The sequence below is a fragment of the Lepisosteus platostomus genome, chromosome 2, assembly GCF_059453375.1.
Source record: "Lepisosteus platostomus isolate fLepPlt1 chromosome 2, fLepPlt1.hap1, whole genome shotgun sequence".
NCBI classification, from domain to species: domain Eukaryota; kingdom Metazoa; phylum Chordata; class Actinopteri; order Semionotiformes; family Lepisosteidae; genus Lepisosteus; species Lepisosteus platostomus.
The window spans coordinates 29,306,604-29,320,769 of record NC_142612.1 but is presented as its reverse complement, the minus strand read 5'-3'; the positions used below and the strand labels follow the sequence as shown (position 1 = coordinate 29,320,769).

General features: G+C 37.6%; 1 protein-coding gene across 1 annotated transcript in view; it reads left to right on the top strand.

The window, feature by feature from the left end:
- Positions 1 to 14,166, top strand: part of LOC148676174 (serine/threonine-protein kinase 24) — a 49,859-nt gene that overhangs the window by 26,751 nt on the left and 8,942 nt on the right. Inside the window, exons 3-7 of the mRNA XM_088604131.1 lie at positions 5,455 to 5,511; positions 6,161 to 6,269; positions 8,649 to 8,806; positions 12,674 to 12,859; positions 13,859 to 14,004. Coding sequence (XP_088460257.1) covers positions 5,455 to 5,511; positions 6,161 to 6,269; positions 8,649 to 8,806; positions 12,674 to 12,859; positions 13,859 to 14,004 — 656 coding nt within the window. The remainder of the gene's footprint in view (positions 1 to 5,454; positions 5,512 to 6,160; positions 6,270 to 8,648; positions 8,807 to 12,673; positions 12,860 to 13,858; positions 14,005 to 14,166) is intronic.

Sequence of the window (14,166 nt, the reverse complement as noted above, 5' to 3'; positions counted from 1 at the left end):
AGAAAGAAAAGCTGCATCTTAGTAAAAGAATTCAACCCAGAAGTAAATCGCCCTTCCTAACAACATGAATGTCCAAAAGTGAATGAATCAGTCTCCCTGTTCTAAAACTGCATCACCACCTTGGACTGGTGGAAGGTGAATGTTTTTAAACTGAGGATTCTCCCATGCAGGAAATCAGAATTTCCTAAAAACTAGCTCTGTAAAGTAGGGTTCAGATAACTTTGCCAGAAACAGATAGCTCTCTAAAACAAGGTTCAAATTATTTAGGCAGAATCGGGTTTCCAATACTGATTTGGACAAGCTCTTCATGCAGATCATAAATTTAGAGAGAGAGGAGAGTGGCTGGGGGAGAGTATGCTCTTTTTCTTCTGTTTCTCTTTCCCTACTGTTCCTCTTTCTCTTCTTCCTTACTATCGGTCTTTTTATGTCAATATATTCTATGTTGCCGTGTGACACACCACTGCAAATTCTGTTCCTTTAACTTTTTCAGCTCTCTAGTTTGGCATGCCAATCAGTAATTTAAGAATTGGTGGAAGTTTTATTTTTCCCCAGGAGACAGGGTTTACCTCTCCTCTGCACTTTGTAGTGTAATTCTCTTAATTTAGCAAGAGCTAGATTATGCAGCACTGACCCAAGGGCATAGAGTTAAGTCCAGTTATTTTAGAAGTCTTTCATCTCATTGTTCAGGACTGGCAACGCCTGCTTAGCATCAAAGCCTGGACAGCAAAAAGTGAAACTGCTTTCACTCTGTAAAGCATTAAATAGTGTGGTGAAAAGGGCTACAGTGGCATTCTTTGTGCTGTACTTCTTAGAGAGTTATGTGTCATTGGTCCCTGACTGGAAGTTGGCAAGGGGAGGAAATGTCTTTTTTTAGCTCTTTCAACTAGAACCTTTAGAAAAATGGAAGTTGTTTAGTGCTACGCAGAAACAGTAAGCATTCCTTTGTTTAAAATGAGAGTTTATTGCTTGCATACTTCATAGGGAAAAATGTGTGGTAGTATTTCATAAAGTGCTTTTTCCCCTGACAGCAGAGTCTTCATTCAGGTAACGCCCATTGTAGGAAATAGGCGAATGTGTTTCCTCTTGAACTACCATGCAGCTTCTGCAGAGGTCATTGCGAGTTTAACTTGCGAGAGATCAGTATCTTCTAGATAAAATAAAGACTTCCAAAATCTTGACTGAGTCCTGTCTTTTGCTCTGATTTTATATGAAAGAGAAAAAAAACATGCTTGATCTGCAATTTTTAATGAGATAAGAAAATAAATTGTAATATGCAATGTGAACACTTTTAGGCTTAGAAAAGCTGTTCAGTTGTTAGCCCACCCATTATTTTATCTTTTTATTAAAGAGTGTCAACTAAATTTTTTTCTTGGATGGGACAGGTTATAAATTCACAGGCTTGTGAAATGTTATCACAGATATGCCAAGGGATCTGAATTTTTGTCCTTTAGAATTTTCATTTTTGTTATTTGTTTACCTTTTTTCCTCTTCATGTTATGGCATTAGAATTTGCAGCTCTTTGTAAAGGACAAAGGTGGCGCACTTTAATTTTAACGTAAATAATCTACATATACTGCAGCTATTGGAAAATAACTTCACGTATAACTTGTTTACCAGGTCTGGAGTGATCTGGGAATATATGTAATGTGTTTTTAATATTGCAGGCAAACACACTGTATGACACCAGTGATCTAGTTGTCTAGTTGTACATGAGTTGGTTTTACATTTTGCCAACATTACAAGACTAAAAGAAATCAGCTTTTCAAGCTATACATGTTTGAATATTATGGTACACAGTCACAAAGCCCTTATTTATAATCCACTATGCTTGTATTGTATTGTACGCTTCAGGAAGATTTATTCATGGGAATTATTCTTATGTAAAATTTATTAATACATTACACTCAACCCAGTAAGCCTAGGTACAAAAAAAGTTATGGGTCGCTCTTTACCAAATGGCTTTCAGCCTTTATCTTCTAGTTTTTCTTGTGTTATCCACATGTTGATAGAGGATGTTAAATGTGTTAAATTCACAGCTAAGCATAAAACCTCCTTGATGTCAGATGAGTAAAACCTGAGCCACTGTCTTGAAATCAAAATCCACGATAATGGAAAAGACCCTACAGCTTGTCAAGAGATTAATGTGCGTTGGGGTAATTCTACAATTCTTCCACTGTAAGACGGGAAAAGTACCTACTATAGTTTGTGAAGTATAAGAGATGACCTGTTAGTTAGTAGTCCTGTCAAACACAGATCACTGGTATCTTCCTTCTTGTCAGAGTGCGCTTCTGGCAAAGAAAACCTGCAGGGAGGATTATTGAACGTAGATGTCCACAATGTGCTTCAAATGGGAAGAACTGAAACTCGTCACCTTTTAAGCCCTCTGATCTACACATCTGGAGTTCAAGTTTGCTTTCTTACAGTACTCTTAATGTTCTTGGTTAAAATGTAAACAGACGACTGTTGTGGCTCACATTTATGCTTTGGTTTCCTTTCACTGTATTGTTTCTTTTTTTTCCTTTTTTTGAAGCATGTTACAGATGCTTTTTCAGACTTACATCCACCCCACAAGTAGTATTTCAGACCTGCTGTTTTGTTTTTTTCCTTCTGCCAGTTGGCAGCGTTGTGAAATTTGTAAAGAGATTGCCAAACCTGTGGTTATTAATTCTCAACGGCTTGTGGTAATGCTTTGTAGGACTGAAGTCCACATTCAGATCCTAAAGCAATAAGGAAATTTATGTTCATGTGTGCTCTTGCTTATTAGTTCTGTTATTAAAACGCTCTTCTGACTGACCAAGCCTTGTATAAATGAACCACTGGTAGTCTTGAGTTTTTGCTGCAGATTATTCCAGAATCTATGTCTCATTTTCCCGCTCTGTTGTCTTTGACATCTTAGAAAATAGATGTGTGGCATTATTTTTTTTGTACTACTATCTCTAGTAACTGCAAAGTTTGGAAAAGATCCACTATTTTAAATCGGCCCTATCTGGTAAAATGCAGCATACTAAAACCTTGTTTACAAGCAGCATGAGGTCACCTATCTGGGGAGGAGTGTTAATCATAATAAATTCTATTAATGCCATTTGTATACAGCCGATACTTTGTGTGACCTAGTTATCCACAGAGGCAGATGTGTGTGATTGGTTGCTCCAGGTTCACTGGGGGAGGTTTCTTTGAAAGCATCATCTTTGAAGCGTTTTTGTTGTATTTGACAACGGGGTTAAAACATGTGGCTTCAAGGAAAAAAAATCAAACGCTTTAAATGGGTTGTCTAAATCCAACAACAAAAAAAAGATCCTTAGTGTAATTATTCTGACAGAAGTTGAGAGATGCTCATTGTATACAGGAACACATAACCTTAAACTTAAGCTCCATAATCCAAAATGGAAACTCTGAATTGTTTGATCATGGTAAGGGAATTCAATTAGGGTAGTGTGCATACTTATAATTAACCCTCCCTTTTATATTGTTTCCTTTTTCTGCACCTTGGTGAAGCTAATTTGTGTTGTTTTGCCTAACTTTTTAGCTGGGTTATTTGTAGTCAACATTTGGAGTAAAGTGGTAAAAGTTGTAGTGTGAATGAATGCTTATCTTTATCCTTTCTTTTTACAATTGGTCTGCTTTAAGGGGTCTCAGGTCTTCGTGTTTGTGGAAATTATGGGACAAGCCACTTGAGTAAAGAGGTCCATGAGACTTTATTAGGAAACCAAACATGAAGCAAAAATAACAGTGAGGTGGCAGTCCTGTATGGTTTATAGTATTCTGCTTTTGCTGTTTAGATGGCAGTGCCTTCAGGAATGCCCATTTTGCATTAGCATTTTAACTAGAGTTTTAATCATGGCATTTTCTTATAAAAAGTTAATCTCCCTATCTGCATGATCAATTAACCTGTTTAGTATATAACTGTTAAAAATGTATCTGTCCTTTCAAAATAATGCCCTCTAGCAGACTTTGTGGTAATACATGTCAGTTCTCATTTATGCATCTAGAAGCTTTTTAGTCATTGTGTTAGTGTCTCATAGTAACAAGAATAATATGTAGCTTTTGTTAGCTGTAGATCCAGTAATTGAGAACAGACCTTTTCTGTTTCATCCCTTGGATCTGCATTGTAAGTGGTAATGGCTCTTAGAGAAGGGGAAAGGTACGTAAAGCTCTGGGCCAGTGGTTGCAGAGTTGCGCCTCAATATTTTTCCCTGTCTCTATAATCACTGTTAACATCACTGTAACAAAGGCGTCGCAGCCAAGTACAGTCGGCTATCTGACATCACTCACAACTTTCAGAGATGGACTTATTTTCTTAACGGTACCGTACTTCACAGAAACAAATGAAAACACTTAGCCAAAGCATCTGTAATGTATTTTTGCCAAGAGCAATTCGACTACTGGGAAATGCTTAGGACCATAATAGTATAAAACAATAAAGATAAATGAATGCTTTGTGAAGTTTCTCCTGCAGCAACTTTTTGTACCTTGCTTTGACTTGGCTGTGGAGGCTGCTGAAATACCTCTGTGCCATCATACAGCAGTTCCTGAACAACAGTACAAAATAAGTGAACAATATCATTAAGGACATCCCATCAGCATGTAACCAGCATTTACATAGCTGTTGTTAAAGAAACCAAACTTTTAATTAGCAAAATTGATTAACAATTTGCAATAATTATTTTAGTTGAGATTAGATTTTAAAATGAATGCAGATACTGTATTTAAGCTCCTCCCCTTTAGTTAACATGAGGTTCCATTGCATAGTTCAAGTCATATCATCTCGCTGTAGCCATTGTGAGCTCTCCCACTGTCTAGAGTAGTTTCTAATGCTGGTTATGTGTTTTTGCTTTGATTTTTGGGGTTTTTACACATGGATAGACTCCTCAACTGAGGAGTTTTTGTATGGATCAAAACCTATGCAATCCACTGATTAGTGTTTAATCGATTACACTTCCTATTTTGAGCCCATCCTTTCTTCTCTGGCAAACGTTTGAAAAAATCTCAGCCATCAGAAGCATTAAGGTTGTACAGGATAAATAACTTTCTCCATTTGTCACTTCCTATTGTACTGCAAACAGGTTATGCCTCTGAAAGATCAGAAGCCTTTTGAAAGGCAAAATGTGATGGGTCCTTATTTTGAGCTGTGTTTCTGTTCTCTTTAACTTATTACACTTCATAACAACAATGTAAATGACAGAGGGCAGCCTGAATTTTTTGCTGGACCTCCCGGTAATTTACTTGCAGTTAGATTTCCTAGAAAAAATTTAGGTTTTTTTCCATTGGGATACAGAAGAAAAGTATCCTTGATATACTGTGCATCTGTGTTTTATCTAACTGCTCTAGCACATATTCAAGTGGCATTCAAACTTCAATTGGCTATGATGATCTGTGACTGGGGTGAGAATATGTCTTATCTGCTACAAAAGATAGGCTCTGTGTTAACATTATTTTTTACTTATTCTGTTTCAGGATACAAAATTATGGATTATTATGGAATATTTAGGTGGTGGATCTGCTCTGGATTTGGTGAGTTTGCTTTATAAAAATGTGTTTTACATCAGTTGCTTCAGACACACTAGTCATAGTTTTGCACAAAAAATGGAGTCCTCACAAATGAATGTTTATTATGTCAAATTCTTGTGTTTAAAGAAGATAGCATTGTAAAATAAGCACACTCTCAAATGCTCTTTTCCTTGTATTGAGCAAAGTACAGATTTCAGGGTTTATTTTTTAATATGTAAATACATAGTTTTATCTTGATAAATACTATGCATTAAAAATATTCATTAAAAATATAATGGTACTCCAAACTAATGATTATTACACATCAAAATACGTCTTAAATAAAATTCACACAGTATTAGCAGTATTGTTGTAGCTCATTCTTTTTTATATTATAAGCAATTTGTACATGGCTGTTAATTTGTAATTTTGCATGAAATGTACTTGCAGGTACACTGTGTAAATTGAGTCCAGTGCAAAACTTATAGTGACAGATTTTTGGGTGAAGTTCCATGCAAGCAAAAAATTTAATCTTAGGATAAAAATACTTTGCGTTCTTGTTATAATATTAACCAGGAGAGTTTTATTTAACTATGTGTTCATAGTTAAATAAAGTCCAGTCATTCTATTTTGACTCCGTTCTGAGAAATCTTACGTTGTGGTACCTTTCCAGTTGGAGCCAGGGCCTTTGGACGAAACCCAGATTGCGACAATTCTTCGAGAAATATTGAAAGGACTCGAATATCTGCATTCAGAAAAGAAAATCCACAGAGATATAAAGGGTAAGCTCTCAAACTAAATCTTTTCCTTTTAAATTCAAGTCTGACTATGAAGACTGCCTACTCTACATCAGAAGGCACAGCATAGCCTACACCCTATGCTATCACTAACTGTGGCTGAAAAGCTGATCAACACATCTGTGTTCTCTTGAATTGACTACTGTAATGCTCTACTTGCTGGGGTATCTAAATCTACTCTGAACAAACTGCAGTATGTCCAAAATTCAGCAGCCAGAATCCTGACCAGGTCTAGTGCAAGTGTTCACATTACTCCTATCCTGGAGTCCTTGCACTGGCTTCCGGTCAAATTCCATGTAGACTTTAAAATCCTCATGCTCCCCTATAAGGCTCTGCATGGCTTGGCACCTCAGTACTTGTCTGAACTATTATTGCCCTGCTCCCCAACTCGCAACCTTCACTCTTCTAATTCTGCTCTCCTTACTGTCCCCCAAGCCCGTCTACATTGTACGAGTGACAGGGCCTTCTCTTTTTACGCCCCTAAGCTCTGGAACTCTCTCCCCAAGGATATCAGAGAGTCACCTTCTCTAAACTCCTCCAAATCCAGACTCAAAATCCTCTTCTTCAGAAAAGCCTTTGCTTAACTGGTTCCATTCTTCACCCCTCTGCTTTTCCTAGTACCACCATCCACGGTCTCCTCTATATATAGTAATTGTGTTTTATCTTGTGTATTCTTCTTATTTATTGTTCTTGTCATCCTGTAAAGTGCTTTGAGAAGCCACCTTTAAAGGTGCTATATAAAATAAAGTTTTGTATTATTTTAAAAGCGAATGCATATTGTATTGTTAACATTTGTACCACATAAATGAAACCTAAGAAACATAACTCGCCTAGTATCTGCCTCTGATTTATTTGTGTCAGTCAGCATTTTGCTTCAGATCCTGCAGAGCCTTGCTCTCTATGTGGAATCTGGTAACAGACTCCGTTTAATAGAAAAATCATACAGTGTGAAACAGACTACAGACAAAAAGATGCTATAACCCTCGGCAAAAAAGAAGCCCTCCGCTGTGATTTGATTTGACCTGACAGGTTGATTTCACAAATTACTTACGTTTTGAATTGACAGATTACTTATTTGCCAGCGTAATTTTGTCCATTCAAAAAAAAACTTAGCACTTAACCTTCGGCTAAAATAAAAATCTTTTCGATTTTTTCAAGGGGGTTTTAAAGTGATGTCAACGCAAGCTGCACTAGTAAAACAAAATCATTCTGATTCTTTGCAGTAGATATCTTGACATTAAGTGACCCATTAAGTGAGGGATGATCAGAAGATTGTACATATTTCATTTTTAATTCCAGTCTGAGGCATTCTTTGTGTGGTGTGATGTTTGTAAGTGTGTGCTTAGTAGCAGAAACCACTTGAAGAAGGGAGTTAAATGGGAAAGAAAGAGGAACAATTGACTTTGCTACATTTAAAAATGAGTATAACTCTTATTTCCTCAGAATTTCCTTTCTGTATTTTCATTTTTAGTTAGTATTGTAACATTGGAGCCTGAATAAGGTACCACTCATCAGCACAGATGATAAAACACCTTCAGCCTCCCGTACATAATAGTTAATTTCATACCAACAGCTGTGTATGTTGGATTTGTCCGTGGGCATATTTGTACGTGGGAAATCATTGCTTCAGTTTGTTATTGCTTACATCAATGAAGTAGTTTAAATAGGAAACTTTTTATGTGAATATGATTATTTGGAAAATTATTTTAAATAATAAAAGCTGTTCCTTTTTTTAAACAATACAACAGTCGCTGTGCTTTTTCAGAAACGTGATCCTATAACATTTCTTCCACAACTGTGGAGAGTTGATTGTTGTGTCCACTAGTATCCAAGAAGTTAAGAGTTACTGAGAACTTAATAAAACTGCACTAATTTCTGTGATACCCAGATTTAAAATCTACCTCAATAAAATCTCTTTTATCATAGGAGAAAGAGTTTACTTTAAAATCCATTATTCTAGTAAATAAAATCAAAAGCTATTCTAGTAATGCCTAGAAATGCTTGACTTCTTGGAAAAACATGATCATATATATTTATCTCACTTCTGTATCATTCATTAAATGGTTGTACTGTAAAACATAGTTAAGTGGATAAGTACCATTTTACTTAGCTAAAGAATAAAATGATTTCCTGAAAAGACTGTTGCATTAAAACAATGTCATGCCTATGCTATATAGAATACTATGTGGTTTCTGAATGAAATATCTGTGGATCTAGATCATAGCCCATCTGCAGAACCTTGAAATTGACATTGCTTTTCCGTGATGCCATCTGGATTCTACAGAGAGGAATGCTGTTTTATTAGAGTGTGAACCTTTGATCAGTTCAGCAGCTAACTTCCATCTGCCTTTCCGTATTCCACAGCCGCCAATGTCTTGCTGTCAGAGCAAGGTGATGTTAAACTTGCAGACTTTGGTGTCGCGGGCCAGCTCACAGACACGCAGATAAAGAGAAACACCTTTGTAGGAACACCTTTCTGGATGGCCCCAGAAGTAATAAAGCAGTCTGCTTATGACTCAAAGGTAAGACTTGTCCCCGTTTAAGAAACCTTTTTCTAATGTTGTACAAACAATGAAAAAAAGCTCTATGACTGCTTTCTTCTGCTTGCCTGGTGGTGTGGAGTGTGTTTTTAGCTGTTAAGAGAAAAAAAAAAGCTCTTATAAGTGAATGTTTCCTCCCCTTACAGATTGATATCGGGAGGTTGGTTAATATCGGCCTCCTATTCCTTTTTTGTAAAGGTTTCTTGTCGTAGTTGAAAATGCATTTAGCACCTAATTTTAAAATGCTAGGTTTCTCTAGCATCTTGTCTTTGACCTTGGGAGAAACAACACCCTACTCAGACCTGGAGTCGTAAAGGAGAGACAGAGAGTAAACTGAAGCGGAGGTACAAAGTGCACTGAATTTCCCAACTCTTTTGCAGCAGACTGGTAGCTGGACCAACTGCTCTCCACAACTTTGACTAGACATGTTTCTAATGTAGTTTCATTTTTATAGTTCCTAAAACGTGTTTCACCTGCTGCATCTGAGATGTGTATTACACAGTTTTTAAAAGGATGTGGGGCAGTGCTGCGACAAATTAACCAAAAGTGACGCCCCAGTTGGATAAGTCCCAATGAAAGCGTGACTTGTCGTGTTCAACAAATGCTTAGCACCCGTGTGTTCAGGCCAAAAGCTGCCCATTTTGATTTTTTTAATTAGATCAATTTGAGAACAGTGAGAAAACCCAGCATAGATTTAATGTAATAGTGGATTAGTCAAAAGGATGTCAGAACTGAAAATCTTGAAAGATAAGGCAGCTTTGGTAATGAACCTTAGAAAGGCATTATTTTTTATAGACCTGAAATTTGAACATCTTTTTGCATGAATGCGCACAATGGATGCTCTCAATTGTAAGTCCAAAATGGAGATAGGGTGCAGTAGATTCAAAGCTAAGGAGCAAGTTGCATAGACAGTGTCAGGTCCAGCTTTCTGTTGGTTTGATCTAGGTGATAGGTTAGATCCCCTACGAAACAACAGGCATGTTTCGTAGGAGATCTAACCTATCGTCTTGGGGAGATCAGTGGGTTGTCTGATGTCTACCTTGCTAGAGTTGAATCCACACTCACTGGAGCAGGGACTGCAAAAGGGACATTCCCAGGGAGGACAAGCAGCCCCACAAAACACCTCTCAGATACCACTGTCTTGACAGTTTTCACTCAAAGAGTGTTCAACCTTCTTTCTTTATACTCCACGGGGGCAGTGACAGGTATTTTGTGATTAGCAGAGATTGCTGGGGTTTTTTTTGGTACCTGACATGTTTTACAACAGGATTAGAGGAGCTGAAAGATCTCAAAAGAGTCTTTAACACCTGGAAATGTTGTATCTGCTTTAGTGGAATTTCAAGGGCAGCTGATGAGAGCAGACAGTTACTCATCCTGATGTCACATTTTCTAGGAGGTTTATGTTTGAAACTGAGAAAATGTTTTTAAAAATAGTTGTCATAAGTGCTTTATTTTTAGACAGTTTAACATTTCCTGTATGAAAAACTGAAACAGAAACCATTCAAGCTCAATTACTGAAGTTTATATGTTTAAAGATCATGGCTTCAAATAGGAAAATAGGCAGAGTGCTTCTTAATTTTTGTAAGGAGAATGTTTTAATACAGGTCACTCTGATGACCCTGAAGCTCTACAGCATTTATACATAAAGATACGCATATAAGGCACATAGAGTAATTATCTTTCTGGCTTATTTCCCAGAATCTCATAATTTCTAGTTAAAGAATGTTCTTTTGTCATTATTGTGGCAAAAAGAGGTTGAATATGCTTCTGTTCTGATAGAGATAAAGTAGTCAAATGCCATTATGTGCAGTGCATAACATATCAACTGTTTCTTCTATGAGTCTACTGTAGCTTGAGTCTCCTAGCAGTATTGTTTTATAAAGGTGTATAAAAAGAAAGAGTCACATTGGGATTCTATGCGTATGTGGCTTTTTTTAAATGTCACTTCTCTGGACTTTGCAAATCTGCCATGAACCTGAAATGAACCACCTAATCTGAACTGTGGAATTGCATGCCGTCCAAAGGCAAAAAGAAGTAAAACCCATGCTAAAAGAAAGTGATGCAAAGGACATTCACATGTCATTTTAACAAGGCCAATATTAATTCAGAATAAACCAATTAACGTTAATGTTCCTCTTTGGCTCTTTAAAATATAACACATCAATGTCTGGTGTACCTATAGGCTATGCTAAAATGAACACCTTTCCAGGTTCGGGTGGAAATGAAGAGCCAAATGAATTATGTGTATGAATATTAATTAGTGTCTAATCACAGCAATACAGGAGACAAACATTTTACTTCATCCCATATATCCACTATATATATATAATAATAATAATAAAGAATTCACTCTATATAGAGGCATGTATTATTATCTTTGTAAATGCCATTTGAGGCTTTACCATCTTCAAGGCCAGCAAGGTTTTTGGAAATGCTGAAAAAGGCCTGTTATTGTTTAAGGTCTTACTCTGCTGATACTCCAAGCTGAAGAGTTTCACTGGCAAATGTCTATGACTATGATTCACAACATTTTGGAGCATTTTTAAGTGCAGATTGAAAAGAGAAGTGAGCTGCAGGCCTGTGAATTTGGGCGTTTACTACTTGCTTTACAGGATGTTGTGGCTTTCGCAAAATGATATGTGGCAAAGACAGATAGCAGTCATAAACGTTTTCTGTTTTCTGGGGGGTGGGAAGAGACACTTCCTACACCTTGCCTGGAGTCGGTGACAAATAAGCAGCAGTTGAATCTGCTCTATGCAAGTAAGTGTGTGATTTCTGAACATTACTGAACTGAGAATACCGTCAAGCTTTTAAGGCTGTTGGTTCTGTTTTATCCGGTGAGACACCTGTCCCTCACTCAGTGTATGAAGTGCACGAAGTGACTTTTCATTGGCGGCACTACTAAATATGCAGCCTTTCAGGTGAAGGCGTTTCTGTTAACTCTAAATCATTTGGGATTGCTCCCTAGAACACGGTTTCTCAACCTTTTTTTGGACAAAGAACAATGTCCTCCTTTCAGGACCACTTTAGCGAAAAAGTGGTTTGCAACAAAAATGTAATTCAATTGATAAAGTTATTATAATAATAATAATAATAATAATAATAATAATAATAATAATTGCTTACACTTATATAGCGCTTTTCTGGACACTCCACTCAAAGTGCTTTACAGGTAATGGGGACTCCCCTCCACCACTACCAATGTGCAGCATCCACCTGGATGATGCGACGGCAGGCATAGTGGACCAGAACACTCACCAAACATCAGCTATCAGTGGGGAGGAGAACAGAGAATGAACCCAATTCATAGATGGGGATTATTAGGAGGCCATGATTGGTAAGGGCCAATGGGAAATTTGGCCAGGACGCTGGGGTTACACCCCTACTCTTTTCGAGAAACGCCCTGGGATTTTTAATGACCACAGAGATTCAGGACCTCGGTTTTACGTCTCATCCAAAGGATGGCGCCGGTTTACAGTATAGTGTCCCCGTCACTATGCTGGGGCATAAGGACCCACATGGACTGCAGGGAGAGCGCCCTGCTGGCCTCACTAACACCTCTTCCAGCAGCAACCTTAGAGAGGTCTCTCATCCAGGTACTGACCAGGCTCACACCTGCTTAGCTTCAGTGGGTTGCCAGTTGTGAGTTGCAGGGTGATATGGCTGCTGGTTATGGCAGGGTTCAGAGTGTGGGAAATGTGACTGTACAACATCATTTTGAAAACATAACAAGGAAACAAGCTGAGGAACTTGCCCATAACGCTATTTACATTTTTTGTAGGTGCTGACAATAAGATTTTAATCTCATCTTTCTTTAGGCTGATTTATGTAGATCTGTTTGTTTTCCAGGCAGATATCTGGTCGTTAGGAATAACAGCAATAGAACTGGCTAAGGGGGAACCCCCTCATTCCGAGCTGCACCCCATGAAGGTCCTGTTCCTCATTCCAAAGAACAACCCACCCACACTGGAAGGAAACTACAGCAAACCTCTTAAAGAATTTGTAGAAGCCTGCTTAAACAAAGAACCCAGTTTCGTAAGTTGGAACACAATCTAGTGTTGTCATTTCTGTTTTGTTTTTGTTTTTATTTTATATTACATTATTTACCAAATCAAAAATTAAAAAAATGAAGCTGGAGATTTTTTATTTCCATGGTGTGGTATCAAAGGCTTTCTTGTTGCCCAAAATTGTCCTTAATTATCCCTTTCTTGGTTATTTCTTCTGTTATATTAAGCTGTTCTGCTCACAAGTCTTTGGAATGTTATTGGTTGAAGGTAAGGTTGGCCTAGTAGTCTGTTGTAGGCCTGTAGTTTACTAGTGTATTCTTCTCTATTGTAACATTTCTCAAACAATGTTACTTGCGTACCTTGAGATACTTGCGCACTAAGAAACTAACAGTAACCCATCTCTTTTTAAACCCCCATAACATGCTTGGTTTTCAGGAAAATTGTGCATGTCTGGCAACAGGCAGTGTTTGTGTTTTGCAAAATAGCTGTCCTAAATGTGCAAGTTGCACCTTTCCAACAGTAGTCTCGTCTTTTGACAATTACATTTTGACTTCACAACGGTATTAGCATATGGTTTTCTGAGCTCACAGCAGGTCCTAAAGTCATGTTCTTCTTCACTGTTACATAAACTCCTGTCTCAATTATTGTAAGAAATTGTTTCCTCTCCAAGCAGGCTGCACACACAACATGCATAGTTCATCCTGATGACATGTTAGCTATTTCTCAGAGCTCCTCCAGGTTTCGAAAGCAGAAGCGTGTGGAAGCATTTGCTCTTGGGCCTGGTTGAAAGCCATATTTCAGATCCTAAGCCCCTTTCTTAAAGTCTGGCACAACCTAGATTTTATCTACTGGTGTATAAGCAGCATAACATCTGAGGAAAATAGGCTGTTTAAGAAAGAAAATTTTCACATTTATTGATATTCACTTATGTTTATAAATGAGAGAAAGTTTAAAAGATTCATTGTTTTCATTTCCTTGACCTCGGACAGCTGGATTTGAACTCTCCTTTTTGGGTTGTTTTTCTTAGAGACCAACAGCTAAGGAGCTGTTGAAGCACAAGTTCATCGTCCGGCACGCCAAGAAGACGTCGTACTTGACAGAGCTGATAGACAGGTACAAGAGGTGGAAAGCGGAACAGTCGCACGATGAGTCCAGCTCAGAAGAGTCCGATTCGTAAGTTTTTCTACAGTGAATTGTTAACCCTATTCCCCAGCCTTTTGAGTTCAAGTGCTGGTGCATTTAGATTTAAATATAAACAAAAATTAAGTTTTGTGGCATAACATCTTTCACTTTTGTGGGTTTAAAAGAGTGGAATGGATCTGCTTGAAAGCATAT